Here is a 15,951-nt window from a genome sequence, read left to right as displayed (position 1 = left end):
TTACTGTGATTGACCAAAACTGTTAGCTCTTATCATTTTTAGTATTAGGGGATCGTAAAGTAGTATGTATTTTCATACTTATTTATTTTTCCTTAAATTCTTTACCGATACATTTATGATATTTTAAAATTGTTTAAAAAAATATTATCGTGATAAGACAGGCTCCGTGGCGTAGTTGGGTAGACAGACGCTCAACTGCGAATCTGGCGTCGCGGGTTCGATTCCCGCCTAGTGCAAAATAAATTCATGAAAGATTTATTTTCAATTGTTCTTGGTGTTGTGATGTATGTTTTCACATTTAGTAGAAGCTTTGTGGGTTATTCCATTTAAAAAAACACTATCGTACTACTTTGTAATTTATTAAAAGGCACATTATTTTTTTAATCTCCTCAAATTGTGTTTTTTTTTTCTCGATTAAATTCATAGATATTGTGCTCGATTAAAAAATATATATTTCAATATATTACAATTTCAAGTGTATTTCTACTGTTAATTAATTTATTTTATTTTAATTATAAACGATTACGTTTAAATACTTATTTACTTTTTTTTATTCGTAAGTTACAGTCTTTTAGAATTATCACTATAATAAGTACATACTTTTAATAGTTTGTAAGTACAGATTACTAGATAACTTTTATCAATATGACTAAATCTTAAGAATGTTAAGTGTTTTAAATTTATTTATGGATTGGCGTTTAATTTTTACAATATTTATATTTTAAATACTAAAATATACATAAGCATTATTAAACTGTGTAGTTGTTTGATAATTCCTTAACGTGAAAACAATTGTCACAAATTTTTATTTTTTATAATAAAATATAAAATTTAGTAGAACTCAAATCAGTGTTTGATTTGAATATTTATAATTTTATGAATTTATCAGTTTAGTTAACAAAAATCAAGTATTTTTTTGTTTCTTTAGAATGCAGGTATCATGATTTTTTTATGACTTCCGCGCACTTTACACGGAATACGATTTTTTTATTAATGATAATACATGAAATATTAAACGATATGCTACACCTCCACTTGCTAAATGGCAGGTGGAAATAATTTATGTAAGTTGTATTTTTTTAAATCTGAAATATTGTTGACATATTGTAGCCGACGTAAAGAAAACGTAGATTTAGAAATAGAATTAATTAGCTTAGGGACCTCGGTATGTGTTAGCAATGTACTACCCCCTCAATAAAGACTGAAATGTGTCGCTTTCGGGGGTGGTCTTTGCCCATACCGAGGAGAGAAATAGCTCTAGGTTAGATTAAGCTATTTTTAAGATATCTATAAGACTGAATATATTGTAATGTGTATACTGCTCTGCGGTGCGCGCTCGACTGCGCCGAAGTAGCGGAGTGGGGATGTCCTTATACGTGCTAGAGGGAGACGGTACGCGAATGCCCTCGCTCCCTCTACGCCGTGATTGGCGGACATACCCCCCTCCGCGATTGGTCAGGCACGGCCGGGCGGCGCTACGGCGAGGCACCCAGAGCGGGTATATATAGGGGTGTATTCAAGTTAATAAATCAGATTTCGACCGACTACCGCTGCGTTTTCTTCTCTCCGCCCCGCTTCTTCCCGACTTCGCTGCCCGCCCGGACTCATCGCCCCTCAGGAACATTCGACCGCCGCTACCCCCTGGACTTGGACTCGGATTTACTTTGGAGCTGACTGCACCCGGACTGGACGACGACGGAGCCGCCGCGACGACCCGACGGAGCGATACCGGACTTACGACCCGGTTGCCTGCTGCGTGCAGGTTGCGACTGCCGGTGCTACGTACCGCCTTCGCCGGCGATCGCAAGGGATCTCTGGGCTTTCGGTGGATCTCTACGCGGGTAGATTCACCGTCGAGCGCGGCCGCGGACTGAGACTTGCCCGGCCGCTCTGCGCTGACGCCAGCACCTGCGGCATCTACAGTACTTTGTGCTGCGGCGCGATTGCCTAGTCGCCGCGTCGCGTACAAGTTGGTCCTTCGAGCCGGATCTTCACCGCAGAGCGCCTAGAGATGACTTCGAGAACCCCATCGCTTCGCTCAGGGAGAGGAGGCACACCACCCAGAGAAGAACCGCCAATGGAAGGAGACTCTGTCGAATCGGATTCGTCAGAGGACACCGTCCAAAGGCTAAGAACGCAAGTTCGAAATCTCCGCGCTACACTACGAGACGTCGAGAGCAGCCGCGGACGCGCGGACGCGAATCCCGAGCCCGCGGCGCGTACAACAGACATGGACAACATCATGACAGTATTATCGAGGATGGCGGTACTATTAGAGGCTTCGCAAGGAAGGAGCCCGGCTTCAGTCCCAGAAGACGTCAGCAGGGTCGGCGCTTTGATCGCGCGCCAGTCCACTGCCAAGGATTTACCCGTCTTCGCCGGAGAGCCGCAGGAATGGGCCACGTTCAAATCGCAGTACACTCAGTCGACGGAGATGTGCTGCCTTTCGGATCCGGAGAACCTCCTGCGTCTACAACGCGCATTGAAGGGACGAGCTAGAGAATCGGTATCATCATTACTCGTGGACCCGAGCCAAGTAGGCGTCATAATGAAGACGTTAGAACTTCACTACGGTCAGCCGGACATCGTTGTGTCATCTCTACTGGAAAAGGTGAGAAGACTCCGCTGCATACAGAACGACGGATCGACGCAGGCATTAGTGGACCTATCGAGTGCAGTTCGGAACGCGATAGCGACCTTGGAAAGCTTCGGCGGGGACTACATGTCGACGCCTCAGCTGCTAAGCGAGCTAGTGAGCAAGTTGCCGCTGTGTATGAAGTTTCTATGGTGGTATAGCAGAAGGGGAGACCCCACAAGGCCCACCGCGAAGGATTTCGCGCTGTTTTTGGAAGACATGACGGAATCGGCAATGATAGGCGGCGGTATAGAGCCGCACGTATATAGCGGAAAAGACAGACAGCGCGAGAGGCCTCACAAGCGGGAGCAGGTGCATACAGTGATTTCTGTGGAGAAAAATGTGAATAGTGTCGTGTCATGTGTTTTGTGCGGACAGAGCCACTGGTTGCAATCTTGCCAGGAGTATCTAGAGTGTAGTGTCACAGAGAGATGGAACATAGTGCGACGGAAAAATCTGTGCTACGCGTGTCTAGCGAATACTCACCGGTATGTGAGTTGCAAAAATACGAGGAAGTGCGGCGTCGATGGGTGCCGCCGAACGCACCACAAAACACTTCATACGAGGGATCGAGCCGAAGTGCGCGAAGCTCGATCCGACTCAGACATAAGAGCGCCAGATAGCAGCGCCCGCCGGGATTCGCCCGCTGCTGCCGGCACCGGGGGCGCTAGACCACTCGCGGACGAGAGACAAGCCGCGAGTACGAGCGAAAGGAACATCGACTCCGGACACAGTTCCCGAGTCTACAACTTGGTTACGAGCACGCACGCTCGTGAGGAGCCAGTGCTCCTGAAGGTGATCCCCGTCACCCTAAGCGGTCCGCGCGGAGAAGCGGACGTCTATGCATTGCTCGACGAGGGATCAACCATAACACTGCTGGACTCGAAGATTGCCAACGACATCGCGGAACCAGGGGGTGCCCGAGGATTGAGGATTCACGGTGCTGGCGGGATGTGCGTTACCGATGCAACTTCGAGGAAGGTGACACTGGAGGTGCGCGGGACTGCGAAGGGACAATTCTCGCTCCGTGCAAACACGATTCGGAAGCTGCATCTACCGCCACAACCGGTGGCTAGTATAGATGGTAGGGTGCAGCATGTGCGCCCGCAATTACTGATCGGCCAGGACAACGCCTCACTTATTGTGTCAAGAGAGGCGCGTAATTGCGGGAACTACATCGCCTCCGAGACGGCCCTGGGAACGGTCGTTCATGGGGGGCGATTCCGCCAGACTTGCGTCAATACACTGATGGCGTTAAGTGCGGACCAGAGGCTGGAAGAGCTAGTCCAGCGGAACTATGCTGTGGATGCGCTGGGAATATGCGCTGCAGCGAAAATATCGCGCCAGGAGGCGCAAGCCATAGAGGTCATGAAGGCTACGACCCGTTTCCTACCTGAAGGGCGGTACGAGACGGGGCTTCTATGGAAGGAAGGCGGGCCTTGTTTGGAAAACAATCGCCGTATCGCGCTGAACCGCTTCTCAAGCTTGGAGAAAAAGTTCAGAAAGGATAGTCAATTCGCCGGGGCCTACCGAAGGAAGATTGAAGAATATCTCGCCAAGGGGTACGCGCGGGAATTGGCAACGGCCGAAATAGAGGACACTTCGAGTGGGCGATGGTACCTCCCCCACTTCGCAGTAACAAACGTAAACAAGCCCGACAAATTACGTATTGTGTTCGACGCCGCCAGCTTTTGTAACGGGGCCTCATTGAATGGCATGTTGGCCAATGGACCGGATCTCCTCTCATCGCTTGTGGGGAATATCATGCGATTTCGCGAGGGGAAGGTCGCGCTGGCGGCGGACATAAGGGAGATGTTCCTCCAAATAAAGATAAGGAAGGAGGACCAGCGGGCGCAGCTGTTCCTCTGGCGAAATAATCCCGACGAGGAAATTCGGGAGATGGTTATGACGTCTATGACGTTTGGCGCTGCATGTTCCCCGAGCAGCGCCCAATATGTGCGGAACCGGGTCGCGGAAGACCACGGGCAGGACATGCCCGCCGCCAGAGATGCCGTGCTTCGAAAGTTCTACATGGACGACTACATGGATGCTGTGGATCGCACGACAGATGCGATTCGATTGCGCAGAGAGGTCTGCGAACTTCTACAGCGGGGCGGGTTTACCCTCGCGAACTGGGCGAGTAACGATCCCGCAGTCCTAGAAACAATCCCCGAGGAATTGAGGGGCAAGTGCGCGCGAGACATTATCAGCGGAACCTCGACGACTGAGAGAGTTCTGGGGATAAAATGGGACCCGGTGACTGACGAGTTCCGCTTCAAGTTTGCGGCGTCACGGGAGGTCTCGGCCGGGAGGCCAACGAAAAGGAAAATCCTGAGCGAGGTCATGAGCATATTCGACCCGCTCGGGTTCGTCGGGTGTTTGACGATACGCCCACGGATTCTACTGCAAGATATCTGGCGATCCCACATAGGGTGGGACGAGGAGATAAGCATAGAACAGGCAGATAAGTGGCGCACTTGGATAAACATACTGCGCGAGACCGAGTGCGCCATCCCGCGGCGCGTGGCGAGCAAGGGCCAGCAGGTAGAGCTGCACGTGTTTTCCGACGCATCGGAACAAGCTAGCTGCGCCGTTGCGTATATCGTAGAGGACACCGCCGCCGGGAAAAGGGCGACATTTGTGGCCAGCAAGTGTCGGGTGAGCCCGTTACGGGCGCTGTCAATTCCACGCCTGGAATTGCAGGCCGCGCTTATAGCTGCGCGGCTAGCAGCAACCATCAAGAAGGAATGCGGCGTACAACTGCGGGAAACATTCTATTGGACGGACTCCATGACGGTGCTGTGCTGGGTCCGGAGCGATTCCCGCATCTACACGCCGTTTGTGGCCCACCGCCTGGGGGAGATAGATGAGCTCACGAAGGCTCGTGAGTGGCGGTGGGTTCCAGGGAAACAGAACCCGGCTGATCTCGGGACACGAGACGGCGAGATACCGGACATATCGCCGACCGGTGTATGGTTCAGCGGGCCAGAATTTATTAGAAGAGGAAGGGATGAATGGCCGCCGCTCAAGGTGACGACGGCAGCATCTCAATCAGAAGTGGAGCTTAAGTGCGCGGACAGCGCTATCGTTATGACAATGCTCCCCGACGAATTACGGTTTTCGTCGTGGAGACGTCTAATCCGGACTACGGCGTGGGTACTGCGGTTTGTAAATCGGTGCCGAAAAAGGAGTCCGGGGAGCGCTACGCTCACGGTCCAGGAGCTCGAGGAATCAGAAAGGGCATGGATAAGGATATGCCAAGAAGACAGCTACCAAGCCGAGATAGCTGCAATCAGACGGGGGGAGTGCCTCCCGCGGGGGAGCCGCTTGATAGGGCTGACCCCGTTCCTAGATAACGAAAGCGTCCTGCGAATGGGGACGCGCATAACCAAAGCGCCCGCTGTGAGCGAGCCCATGAAGGCGCCAGTAATATTAGACGGCGCACACGCATACACCCGATTGATGATCCGGCACTACCATGAGTCGCGACTGCACGCAAGCACGGAGCGAACACTCGGCGAGATTAGACAACAGTTTTTCATCACCCGACTGCGGACCAATGTGAGGAAAGTAATCTACGAGTGTCGCTTCTGTAGGATGCAGAAAGCGCGACCGCAGCCGCCGCTCATGGGACAATTGCCAGTCGGCCGCCTGGATCATCACGTCAGGCCGTTCACCCATTGCGGGGTGGACATGTTCGGGCCCGTACACGTCACGATCGGAAGGCGACGTGAGAAACGGTACGGGGCCCTGTTTACGTGTATGGTGACGCGGGCGGTGCACATAGAAGTCACACCGTCACTGAGCACCGACTCGACGATACAGGCGCTGAGAAGGATGGCCGCTCGCAGGGGGCACCCTAGTACCATATACTCGGACAACGGCACTAACTTCAGGGGAGCTGACAAGGAGCTCGCGGACGCCATGAGAGGACTGGCTGATGATCCCGAGCTCCAAAACGAGGCCACGAAGAGGGGAATCGAGTGGGTGTTCAATCCGCCATCGGCACCTCATATGGGGGGAGCCTGGGAACGGCTCGTCCGGTCAGTAAAAAGGGCGCTGATGGCAATACTTAAAGAACAGTACCCTCGGGAGGAGACGCTAATGACGGCGATAGCGGAGGCCGAGTATACAGTTAATACTCGCCCCCTGACACATGTTTCGCTGGATAGCCGAGACGCCGCCCCTCTGACACCGATGCACTTCCTCATCGGGTCGAGCGGGGCCCAACCACATTTGGCGGACTACAGAGGCGTACCGCCGGGAATATGCCTGAAGAAGCAATGGCGCGTGGCACAGAAGCTAGCGGATGCTTTCTGGAAGAGATGGATGCGGGAGTATCTTCCGACGCTACAACAGAGGCGAAAGTGGCAACAGGCTGCCGCACCTATTAGGGTCGGCGACATCGTGGTGATCACGGACGCAGCCCTGCCGCGGAACGAATGGCCGCGGGGGCGCGTCATAGCAGTCACCCCGGGGAAGGACGGACAAGTGAGGAGCGCCAGGGTCCAGACAGCCGCCGGAACATACACGAGACCCGCCATCAAGCTCGCCGTATTGCTGCTGGGAGACGACGTCGGCGCAAGGATGCCTCCTCGGCAGGGGGGAGTGTAGCCGACGTAAAGAAAACGTAGATTTAGAAATAGAATTAATTAGCTTAGGGACCTCGGTATGTGTTAGCAATGTACTACCCCCTCAATAAAGACTGAAATGTGTCGCTTTCGGGGGTGGTCTTTGCCCATACCGAGGAGAGAAATAGCTCTAGGTTAGATTAAGCTATTTTTAAGATATCTATAAGACTGAATATATTGTAATGTGTATACTGCTCTGCGGTGCGCGCTCGACTGCGCCGAAGTAGCGGAGTGGGGATGTCCTTATACGTGCTAGAGGGAGACGGTACGCGAATGCCCTCGCTCCCTCTACGCCGTGATTGGCGGACATACCCCCCTCCGCGATTGGTCAGGCACGGCCGGGCGGCGCTACGGCGAGGCACCCAGAGCGGGTATATATAGGGGTGTATTCAAGTTAATAAATCAGATTTCGACCGACTACCGCTGCGTTTTCTTCTCTCCGCTCCGCTTCTTCCCGACTTCGCTGCCCGCCCGGACTCATCGCCCCTCAGGAACATTCGACCGCCGCTACCCCCTGGACTTGGACTCGGATTTACTTTGGAGCTGACTGCACCCGGACTGGACGACGACGGAGCCGCCGCGACGACCCGACGGAGCGATACCGGACTTACGACCCGGTTGCCTGCTGCGTGCAGGTTGCGACTGCCGGTGCTACATACCGCCTTCGCCGGCCATCGCAAGGGATCTCTGGGCTTTCGGTGGATCTCTACGCGGGTAGATTCACCGTCGAGCGCGGCCGCGGACTGAGACTTGCCCGGCCGCTCTGCGCTGACGCCAGCACCTGCGGCATCTACAGTACTTTGTGCTGCGGCGCGATTGCCTAGTCGCCGCGTCGCGTACACATATCCTCGTAACCATTTTTAAAATCACGATATCGTGATTCCAAAATTGGTCGTGAGTTCATGTAAATATGTAGTACATTATTTGGGAAAATTGCACCTGGTTTAAATTTGTCGTCTGTGGTGCTAAGTGGTCCATTTTTGACCAAAGTATATACACTACTGCTACTACCATCCCACCGTTTTCTCCGCACGGTAGACCGAGAGGATGTAACGCCACACTCTGTCCTGACATATACTCCTAGCTACCTTCACATCCATCCATCTAGTCACACGTGCCCTCCGATTACGCAGACTTTTGATACCACCAGATTTTAAGTTCTGATTGATCTGATCGAACCAAGTCTTTTTCATCCGTCCCCGTTCTGTTCTCCCGCTCACATTCGCCATATATTTTTTCTTTGTCATTATCTCGTTATCCTTTCTGTCCACATGTCCATACCACCGTAAAGAAATATTCTTACTCTTCAATTATCCCTTGTTCAGCCTTATATTCCTTTCTTATATCTTCGTTTTTAATTCTTTCATACAATGATTTTCCACACATTCGTCTAAGAAAGCGCATTTCAACAGCGTTCACTCTGCGTTCATCCTTCCAAAGTGTATTATATAAGAATTTGTTCAAAAAACGTTCCGGGTTGTTCTGAAAACCGCCCACAAATCGGTTATATTTCATCGTTTCGATATCCATTCGTTCGTTAACCGATTTCCTTTTAAACTTGATGTCATCGAGGCTTATAATCCTATTAAAAAAATAATTACCACATCGTAACATGGGCGATAAGAACAGTGGTGACGCAAGATAACATTTTCAGCGAAATGTGGCGTTTCTTTGTCGTGTATAAAATTCACTTACCATCTTTGGTAATAAAAAAATGACACTACTGTAAAATTCAGAACTTCTAACTCATAACTTTGAGACTATATTTTATGGAGATCCTTACCGAAATGTTATTTTTCTAATATTGCACAAAAATACTTTAAATGCAAATCTGTTCTGTTTACTGAATTCTATCGAAATCTTATCTAAAGTTGCGTCAAAATGAGACCAATCCTGTGGCAAATTCATATGAAATCATTAAATCGCACCAAAACGTAACAATTTTACATGCTAGAATTCCTGATTACTTAAATTCATTTATAATGGAAATGTAACGTTTTGGTGAGGACCTCCACGTTTATCGTTTATACATTTATGCTGGAAAAACTTATTTTATGTGTAATTCAACTAGATTTATCGTTTATACAATTACTATGCTTGAAAAAAAGTGGAATTCAACTATGTATATTTATCGTTTATACATTTTCTATGCTGAATTTTTATTTGATTCGCCTACTGTCATGAGACATCGGAAATTAATGTTTGTAATTACGTGGATACGAAGTTTTGTCTTCAACAGTATCAGGTCCGAACACCACTTTTTACATTTGCGTTTCGTGATTTATCTTGCATACAATACGCGATACATGTTTATCGGCGCAAAATATATTTTGCCCGTTATCACGTTTATCAGCTCAGCACCTAGCGTTTACTACACCGGTCGTAAATATTTGTTCGCGAATCATTTTTGCCCGAAGGTACGTCCCTCTTTCGCGCTAACGACCATATATTTATCGAATTCGCATATTTCGCGTTTTTTTTCTTATCTGCACCAAATAATGCATACAACTAATATTGCGTTTTTTTTTCATACAGCAAAACCTCGATATAACGGACCCCTATTTAACGAACTTCATACTTCGAACCAAAAATTCGGTCAAATGTGAAAAAATAAAAAAAATGTTCTTTTAATATTATACATGCTTACATTCAAGTGTCGCCGCATGCAAACAATTTTTAGCGGCTATGATAATCACGGACAAAAAATCCAGTCGTCAAATTATTATCATATTATATTATATATATATACGCATTTTCGTAATTTTAGAAAGTCGATAGTAAAAAAAAATAACAGCAAACTTCAAAAGTGCAAACAAAACTTTATTCCTTTTTCAAAGCAGGATTACGGAAAGCAAGCGCGTCAATATCAAATAGCAATGTAACTTCACGACTAGTGTCAGAAGACATTAAATAGAGTTTTGTTTGTGTTTTGTATTGTTTATTTCTATCTAAATACAGTGTTTATATATTTTTTTTAGTATTTGATTTGTTTTAAACCTATCTCTATTTAACGGACACCCCTCCCCCCAATTAGTCTGATTTATCAAGGTTTTACTGTAATACATTTTTAGTAATTTTTGTTAACTGACTGGGAATCGCATCTAGGATACCTCACGCGATAGATAAACATGCAAATCGTTTCATTTAATACAAATGTGCGAATATTTATCCATCTATGGTATATAATAACGTTTACATCATTAGTTTCTACTCTAATATAATTTAATATACCAGATGAGAGGTGACATCATGACATTATCTTCTCACAGACGTTTTTTTAAATGTTCTTATAAACAATTATGTTTATTCAAGTACCCAGGATGTGACAAGAGAAAACAACATAATTTTTTCAAATTTCAAATATTTTTATCTTGAAATATTATTGCGAGTGAGTCTTGGTGTTCCTGTTCTCTACAGTAAAAAAAATCAGTCACAGAAAGCATTATTTAAAAACAATAGTTTTATAAAACAGTATGGTAAACACGTGACAGATATGGTAAATGTGTAACAGATTTTTCAGTAATGCGCTTCAGGCATCAGATCAGAGAAATATTACAAAATACTCTCATATTTATTTTAAAATTTCGATAATCAAACCGAGAAAGCCAAACGCTATACGGAGAAGGACATTATTGCCCTATGATGTAAACTAATTTTCAGTATGGTTGTGCATATTTAGGTACCTACTCAAACATTTCAATTCAAACATTTCAATTCGCTTGAAAATGTGCGACAACCGTTCTAAGAAACCAATTATAGTGAATTATAAATTAGTTTGATATTGAGTTGATTGAAAATAACATTGAGTTACTTAAAAAAATAAACTCCTTTTATCAAATCAAAAGTTGATTTATTGAGTTTACTGAGATTATTTACTGTAGCCATATCATAGTTGGTGATTTTCCTGTTTATTACACAGAGAAATTTATTGCTACACTTTATACACATTCAACATAAGAGAGCAATAGCCTTGGTAAAATATGTCATATCGCTCACTCCTTTCAAGAACGTCACAAATCAAAAAACTTGATTTTTCAGGAAAACGTTTTTAAAGTTTAAAAATATAATACAATGTATTAAAAATAAATATCAAGACACTCATTGAACTTTTTACTGTGTAACAGATCTTTTTAGGTAAAACCTGAAGGTTTTTTCTCCATTCGAAAAATATTTGTAATATTTAAAAAAATTATTGAAAGATACCTTTTCTTGAAAATGCAAAACCAACACTTTCTGCCCTGTAGCGGGTAAATATTATTGAGATATTTGGGTTTATTCCATGCATGGTCTGGCGTTTAATAATTTCTTTTTTTTAATAATTTCTTTCTCTTTTGTTTACAGATCAACAGCAAATACAGCGAAGAGCTGGCACAGGAATGTTTAGAATGGATCAAAGCAATCACCGGAGAGCCCGACAACCTTTCAGGAGACATGGACAACTTCTACGAAGTACTTAAGGACGGAACTCTTCTTTGCCGGTGAGCTTTTATTGCAACATTTTTTTTATATTTTCTTTTTCAATAAGAGAAATATTTTTGTTTTTGTCATTTACAAAAATATTTCAATTTCATGTTTCGAATATTGAAAGCATCGACTTTGTGGATCATACTGATATATTATTTTGAGAAATAAAAAGACTTTGTTTTTTGATCCACTCACATTTTTATTAACAACCAACTAGTTTCGGCAACAACCTGTTGCCCTCTTCAGGGTTTAATTTATGGCTATATTCATAATTTAAACCCCGAAGAGGGAACAGGTTGTTGCCGAAACTAGTTGGCTGTTAGTAAAAATGTGAGTGGATCAAAAAACAAAGTCTTTTTATATCTCAAAATAATATTTCAATATCATACTATTTCTGTGAGCCTAAGAATTGTTAATAATATTATTATAATTCATTATTAGAAATAGGTATCAAATTGTGGTAGAGTGGATTCGAACTGAGAAATTCTGACATAAGAGTCCGGGACACTAACCACGGGACCACAACCCGACACGAAATATTATAAATTTAATTTTGGAAATAATAATTTGAATTTAAGACATTCCAAATTTTATTACAAATTTTTCACAATATTTTTTTCCATGCCGATTCCTTTTTTTTTAGTAAAAGTTGGCAATTTTTTGTTGTTGATAAAATTAAAAGAACTATCACGAAGGTGAAAAAACGACTGAAAATATGAAATAATCAAAAAGAGACAGGAATTTAATTACCCTTTCAATGACCTGTCAAAAATAAAATGAGGCAAATTTCCATACTAACTTATTATCTCGTGCTTAATAGTTAAGACGTAATTTGTTTTGTTGCTTCTAAAAGTTTCTGGCATATCTGTGTAGAGTTAATTTATGTCAACCTTGTCAAGAAATACAATTGTTCACATGACTTTATTTATGTCAAGTAAGTTAGACAAATGTATGTTATACATTATGTGACTTTGCTTTTACTACAATCAACCTGAGTACTTTTTGTATTCGTTGACGTTCAACTGACATATCACTTTTTTTTAAATGATGGTAAATCACCACTGTATCGATAAATGCACTAGGCTACTAACAATTTAAAAAAAAAACATTTACAAATCGCTCACTCCTTTCAATGTCATATATCAAATATTGACATTTTTCAGTTGTGCATGTTTTTGAAATGCCCAAAAAATGTACTATATCCCAGCAAAAGTGCCATATTTTTAACTTAATATTTACCCGCTTCAGGGCAGAAAGTGTTGTTTTTGCATTTAGAAAAAAAGATTGTTTTTAAGGAAAAGTTATTGTTTAATTACTTTTTTAAAAATACATTCAGGTTTTACCTAAAAAGATCTGTTACATAGTAAAAAGTTCAATAAGTGGCTTGATATTTATTTTTAGTACATTTCTTTATATTTTTAAACTTTAAAAACATTCTCCAGAAAAATTAAGTTTTTTGATGTATGACGTTGTTGAAAGGAGTGAGCGAAATGTGTTTGTATTCAGTACACCCTACAAGTTTATTATTAGGGGAATAGAAATTACCAATTTAAATATTTCACCCATGAGATTAATACAGTATAAAATTCTACTTCAAGACACATGTACAATTATTCAACAGCTTGTATAATCAACTTACACAAGCTGGTAGAAGTATGGGATTCCAATCCCTAATGCCCTAGCCATTGCTGGTATTCTCCTTTTTTGTCATTTTCCTATATAGCAGTAATGTTCTTCATCCTGAGCTCCTTTACTTACGTCATCAGTTTCCTGTAAAATATATTCCACATCTTTATCGATCTAAGAATTTCAGAACTGATTACTATGTCTACATATATTTAATTATCAAGTAAACACTTTGTCATTCCGACTCAGTATCCTATGCGCCATTTGGGTACGGATGGGGTAAAAGAAGAATATATGCATTTTTTATTTAAGTTTTTAGGTAGCAAACCCGATTATTTCTTAAAATCGTGTTCTTAAAATGACACGTGTTTTGATGCATTAAATGATTCAGGATTAATGGATTTTCAAAAATAGCGATATTTACTTAATAAAACTTAAATTAAAAATGGATGGATTTTACCCCAAAATGACTGCTGAATCAATCAATGAGAAGAATATATGATTGTACAATCATTGTATGTAATAGTTTATTTTTCTTTATTCCAGGCTGGTAAACAACATCAAAGCAGGCTCAGTCAAGAAAATCAATGAATCCAAAATGGCCTTCAAGTGCATGGAGAACATTAATGCCTTTTTAGATGTTGCCAAAGGCCTGGGAGTTCCTCCTCAGGAGACCTTCCAGACTGTGGACCTGTGGGAGCGCCAGAACCTCAACTCCGTTGTCATCTGTCTCCAGTCCTTAGGCAGGAAGGTGAATAGTCATCTCTGTTTTATGATTTGCTTCGAACCAATGTTTTGGGTAATTTGAGGATTATCGATCATACTGTGCAACAGTAAATAAAAACTCGTATATTCTCAATATTATTAGTATTTAAAGCATTCAACTTTGAGGGTAGTCATTTTTACTTACATATTTTTTTACAAAGATGATAGTAATATTAGTACACATGTAAAATTAGATATTTGCCATCCACATCTCTGTATGATGTTCAAAGAACATCATACAGAGATGTGGATGGCAAATATCTTTAAAAAAACCGTCTTATAATTGCTCAATTACGCATAATATCTAAAACTGACTGTCAGTAAAATATTACAAAAGTCATCATTACATATTACTGCTCTTGAATTCCAGGCCGGTAACTTTGGCAAACCATCCATTGGACCGAAGGAGGCAGACAAGAACGTGCGAAACTTCAGCGACGAGCAGATGAGAGCCGGTCAGGGTGTCATTTCCCTGCAGTACGGCTCCAACAAGGGGGCCAACCAAAGCGGAATCAACTTTGGCAATACTCGACACATGTGAACGCCCACACAATTTATTCTTCATTTATCACTATGCCTTTCAAATTATTAGCGTAATATAATTCTGTCACTCCAAAATGCACATAATTGAATTACGCAATTTATTTCAATTATTTTTTTAATGTTCTGGATATGTTATTATGTAACCTTTACAACGTCAATTCTGAGAGCTTTTTTATTATTTTTTTTTCTTATGGTTTATACTCCGAATCCAGATACTACCCAGCTCTGTGCCAATTGCATTGAGAAATGCATTCCATGTCAATAATTTTAGATTTAAGCCTAAAGTAATGCTAATTGTTTTGTATAAAGTTTTATTTTACAGAATAATTTATATTATTGTTTAAGTTGGTTATCAAAACTTGGATTTTTAATAAAAGTATATAAAATTTTGGTGCTAAAATTACTGTGAAATACTACTTCCGTGAGACCAATAGTTATTTCAGTAACAAAATCTAGTTATAGGTGTTAAGGATGTGACATCGTTAGGTGAACAGCGTTTGCAGTTTGCCTGTAAGATTGATTGTATTTGATGCAACACATAAAATTATTTGGTCCTTAAACACGGTTTCCATAGAAATGTCTTACATTCCTCTTCAGTCTTAAAAATAAAGTATTTAATATTATTACTTTTCGTTTTATTTATACATAATCCTTAACCTTTCCTGGAGTATGGACGTAAATGAACGTCGGTGCGAATTTTCCTCAAAACAGTATTGACATTAATGAACATTGAAGCTTTTCTGTCAGTTGGTATGATGTAGCTTGTATGTATAACAATGACATATGTGGATATTTGAATGTAATTTTGTCATTAAAAAAAAAAACTAAAGATGGTGAGTTATTTATTTATCTATTATTTTTATCTTAATAATCATAGATTTCGTAAAAAAAAATATGCAAAAATAACCCACTGCTTAGAGAAAATCGGACATCAATTATTGTACTCCCGGAAAGGTTAATATTCCCCTGTAAATACCATAAAAAGAGTTGAGTCAATCTGCCTCTGATTACATCTCGTGAATGATGTGGTAGAAAAATTTCACACCTAAAAAATTCCTTCAAATATCCCTTTTCTAAACAGTATATTTTATTACCTTAAAAGATTATACATATGGTACACTTCGACAAAGTTATCTATATAACATAAAAAAAACTTATTTCTTTATCATACATGTAAAATTAAATAAAAAAGAATCTAGAACACTGAGTTAACTTGAATTGAGTTATATATTTGTCAAAATGAGAAACAGTTCTCTGGCGATGTGTTTGGTAGACTATGAGAAAGCA

General features: G+C 42.5%; 1 protein-coding gene across 2 annotated transcripts in view; it reads left to right on the top strand.

Annotated features, from left to right (window-relative positions):
• The window catches only part of Chd64 (transgelin calponin-3), a 63,460-nt gene extending 48,173 nt beyond the window's left edge, over positions 1-15,287 (top strand). For both annotated transcript variants that reach the window (XM_088278145.1, XM_088278146.1), the window contains exons 2-4: positions 11,608-11,744; positions 13,903-14,107; positions 14,492-15,287. In XM_088278145.1, coding sequence (XP_088134271.1) covers positions 11,608-11,744; positions 13,903-14,107; positions 14,492-14,662 — 513 coding nt within the window. In that variant the 3' untranslated portion in view covers positions 14,663-15,287. The remainder of the gene's footprint in view (positions 1-11,607; positions 11,745-13,902; positions 14,108-14,491) is intronic.
• Positions 15,288-15,951: the final 664 nt, after the last annotated feature.

Source organism: Brachycentrus maculatus, unplaced genomic scaffold (genome assembly GCF_059751285.1).
Source record: "Brachycentrus maculatus isolate JH-2025_06_01 unplaced genomic scaffold, ASM5975128v1 h1tg000055l, whole genome shotgun sequence".
Lineage (NCBI taxonomy): Eukaryota > Metazoa > Arthropoda > Insecta > Trichoptera > Brachycentridae > Brachycentrus > Brachycentrus maculatus.
The sequence above is the reverse complement of the archived record's forward strand: the minus strand, read 5'-3'. Positions and strand labels throughout refer to the sequence as shown.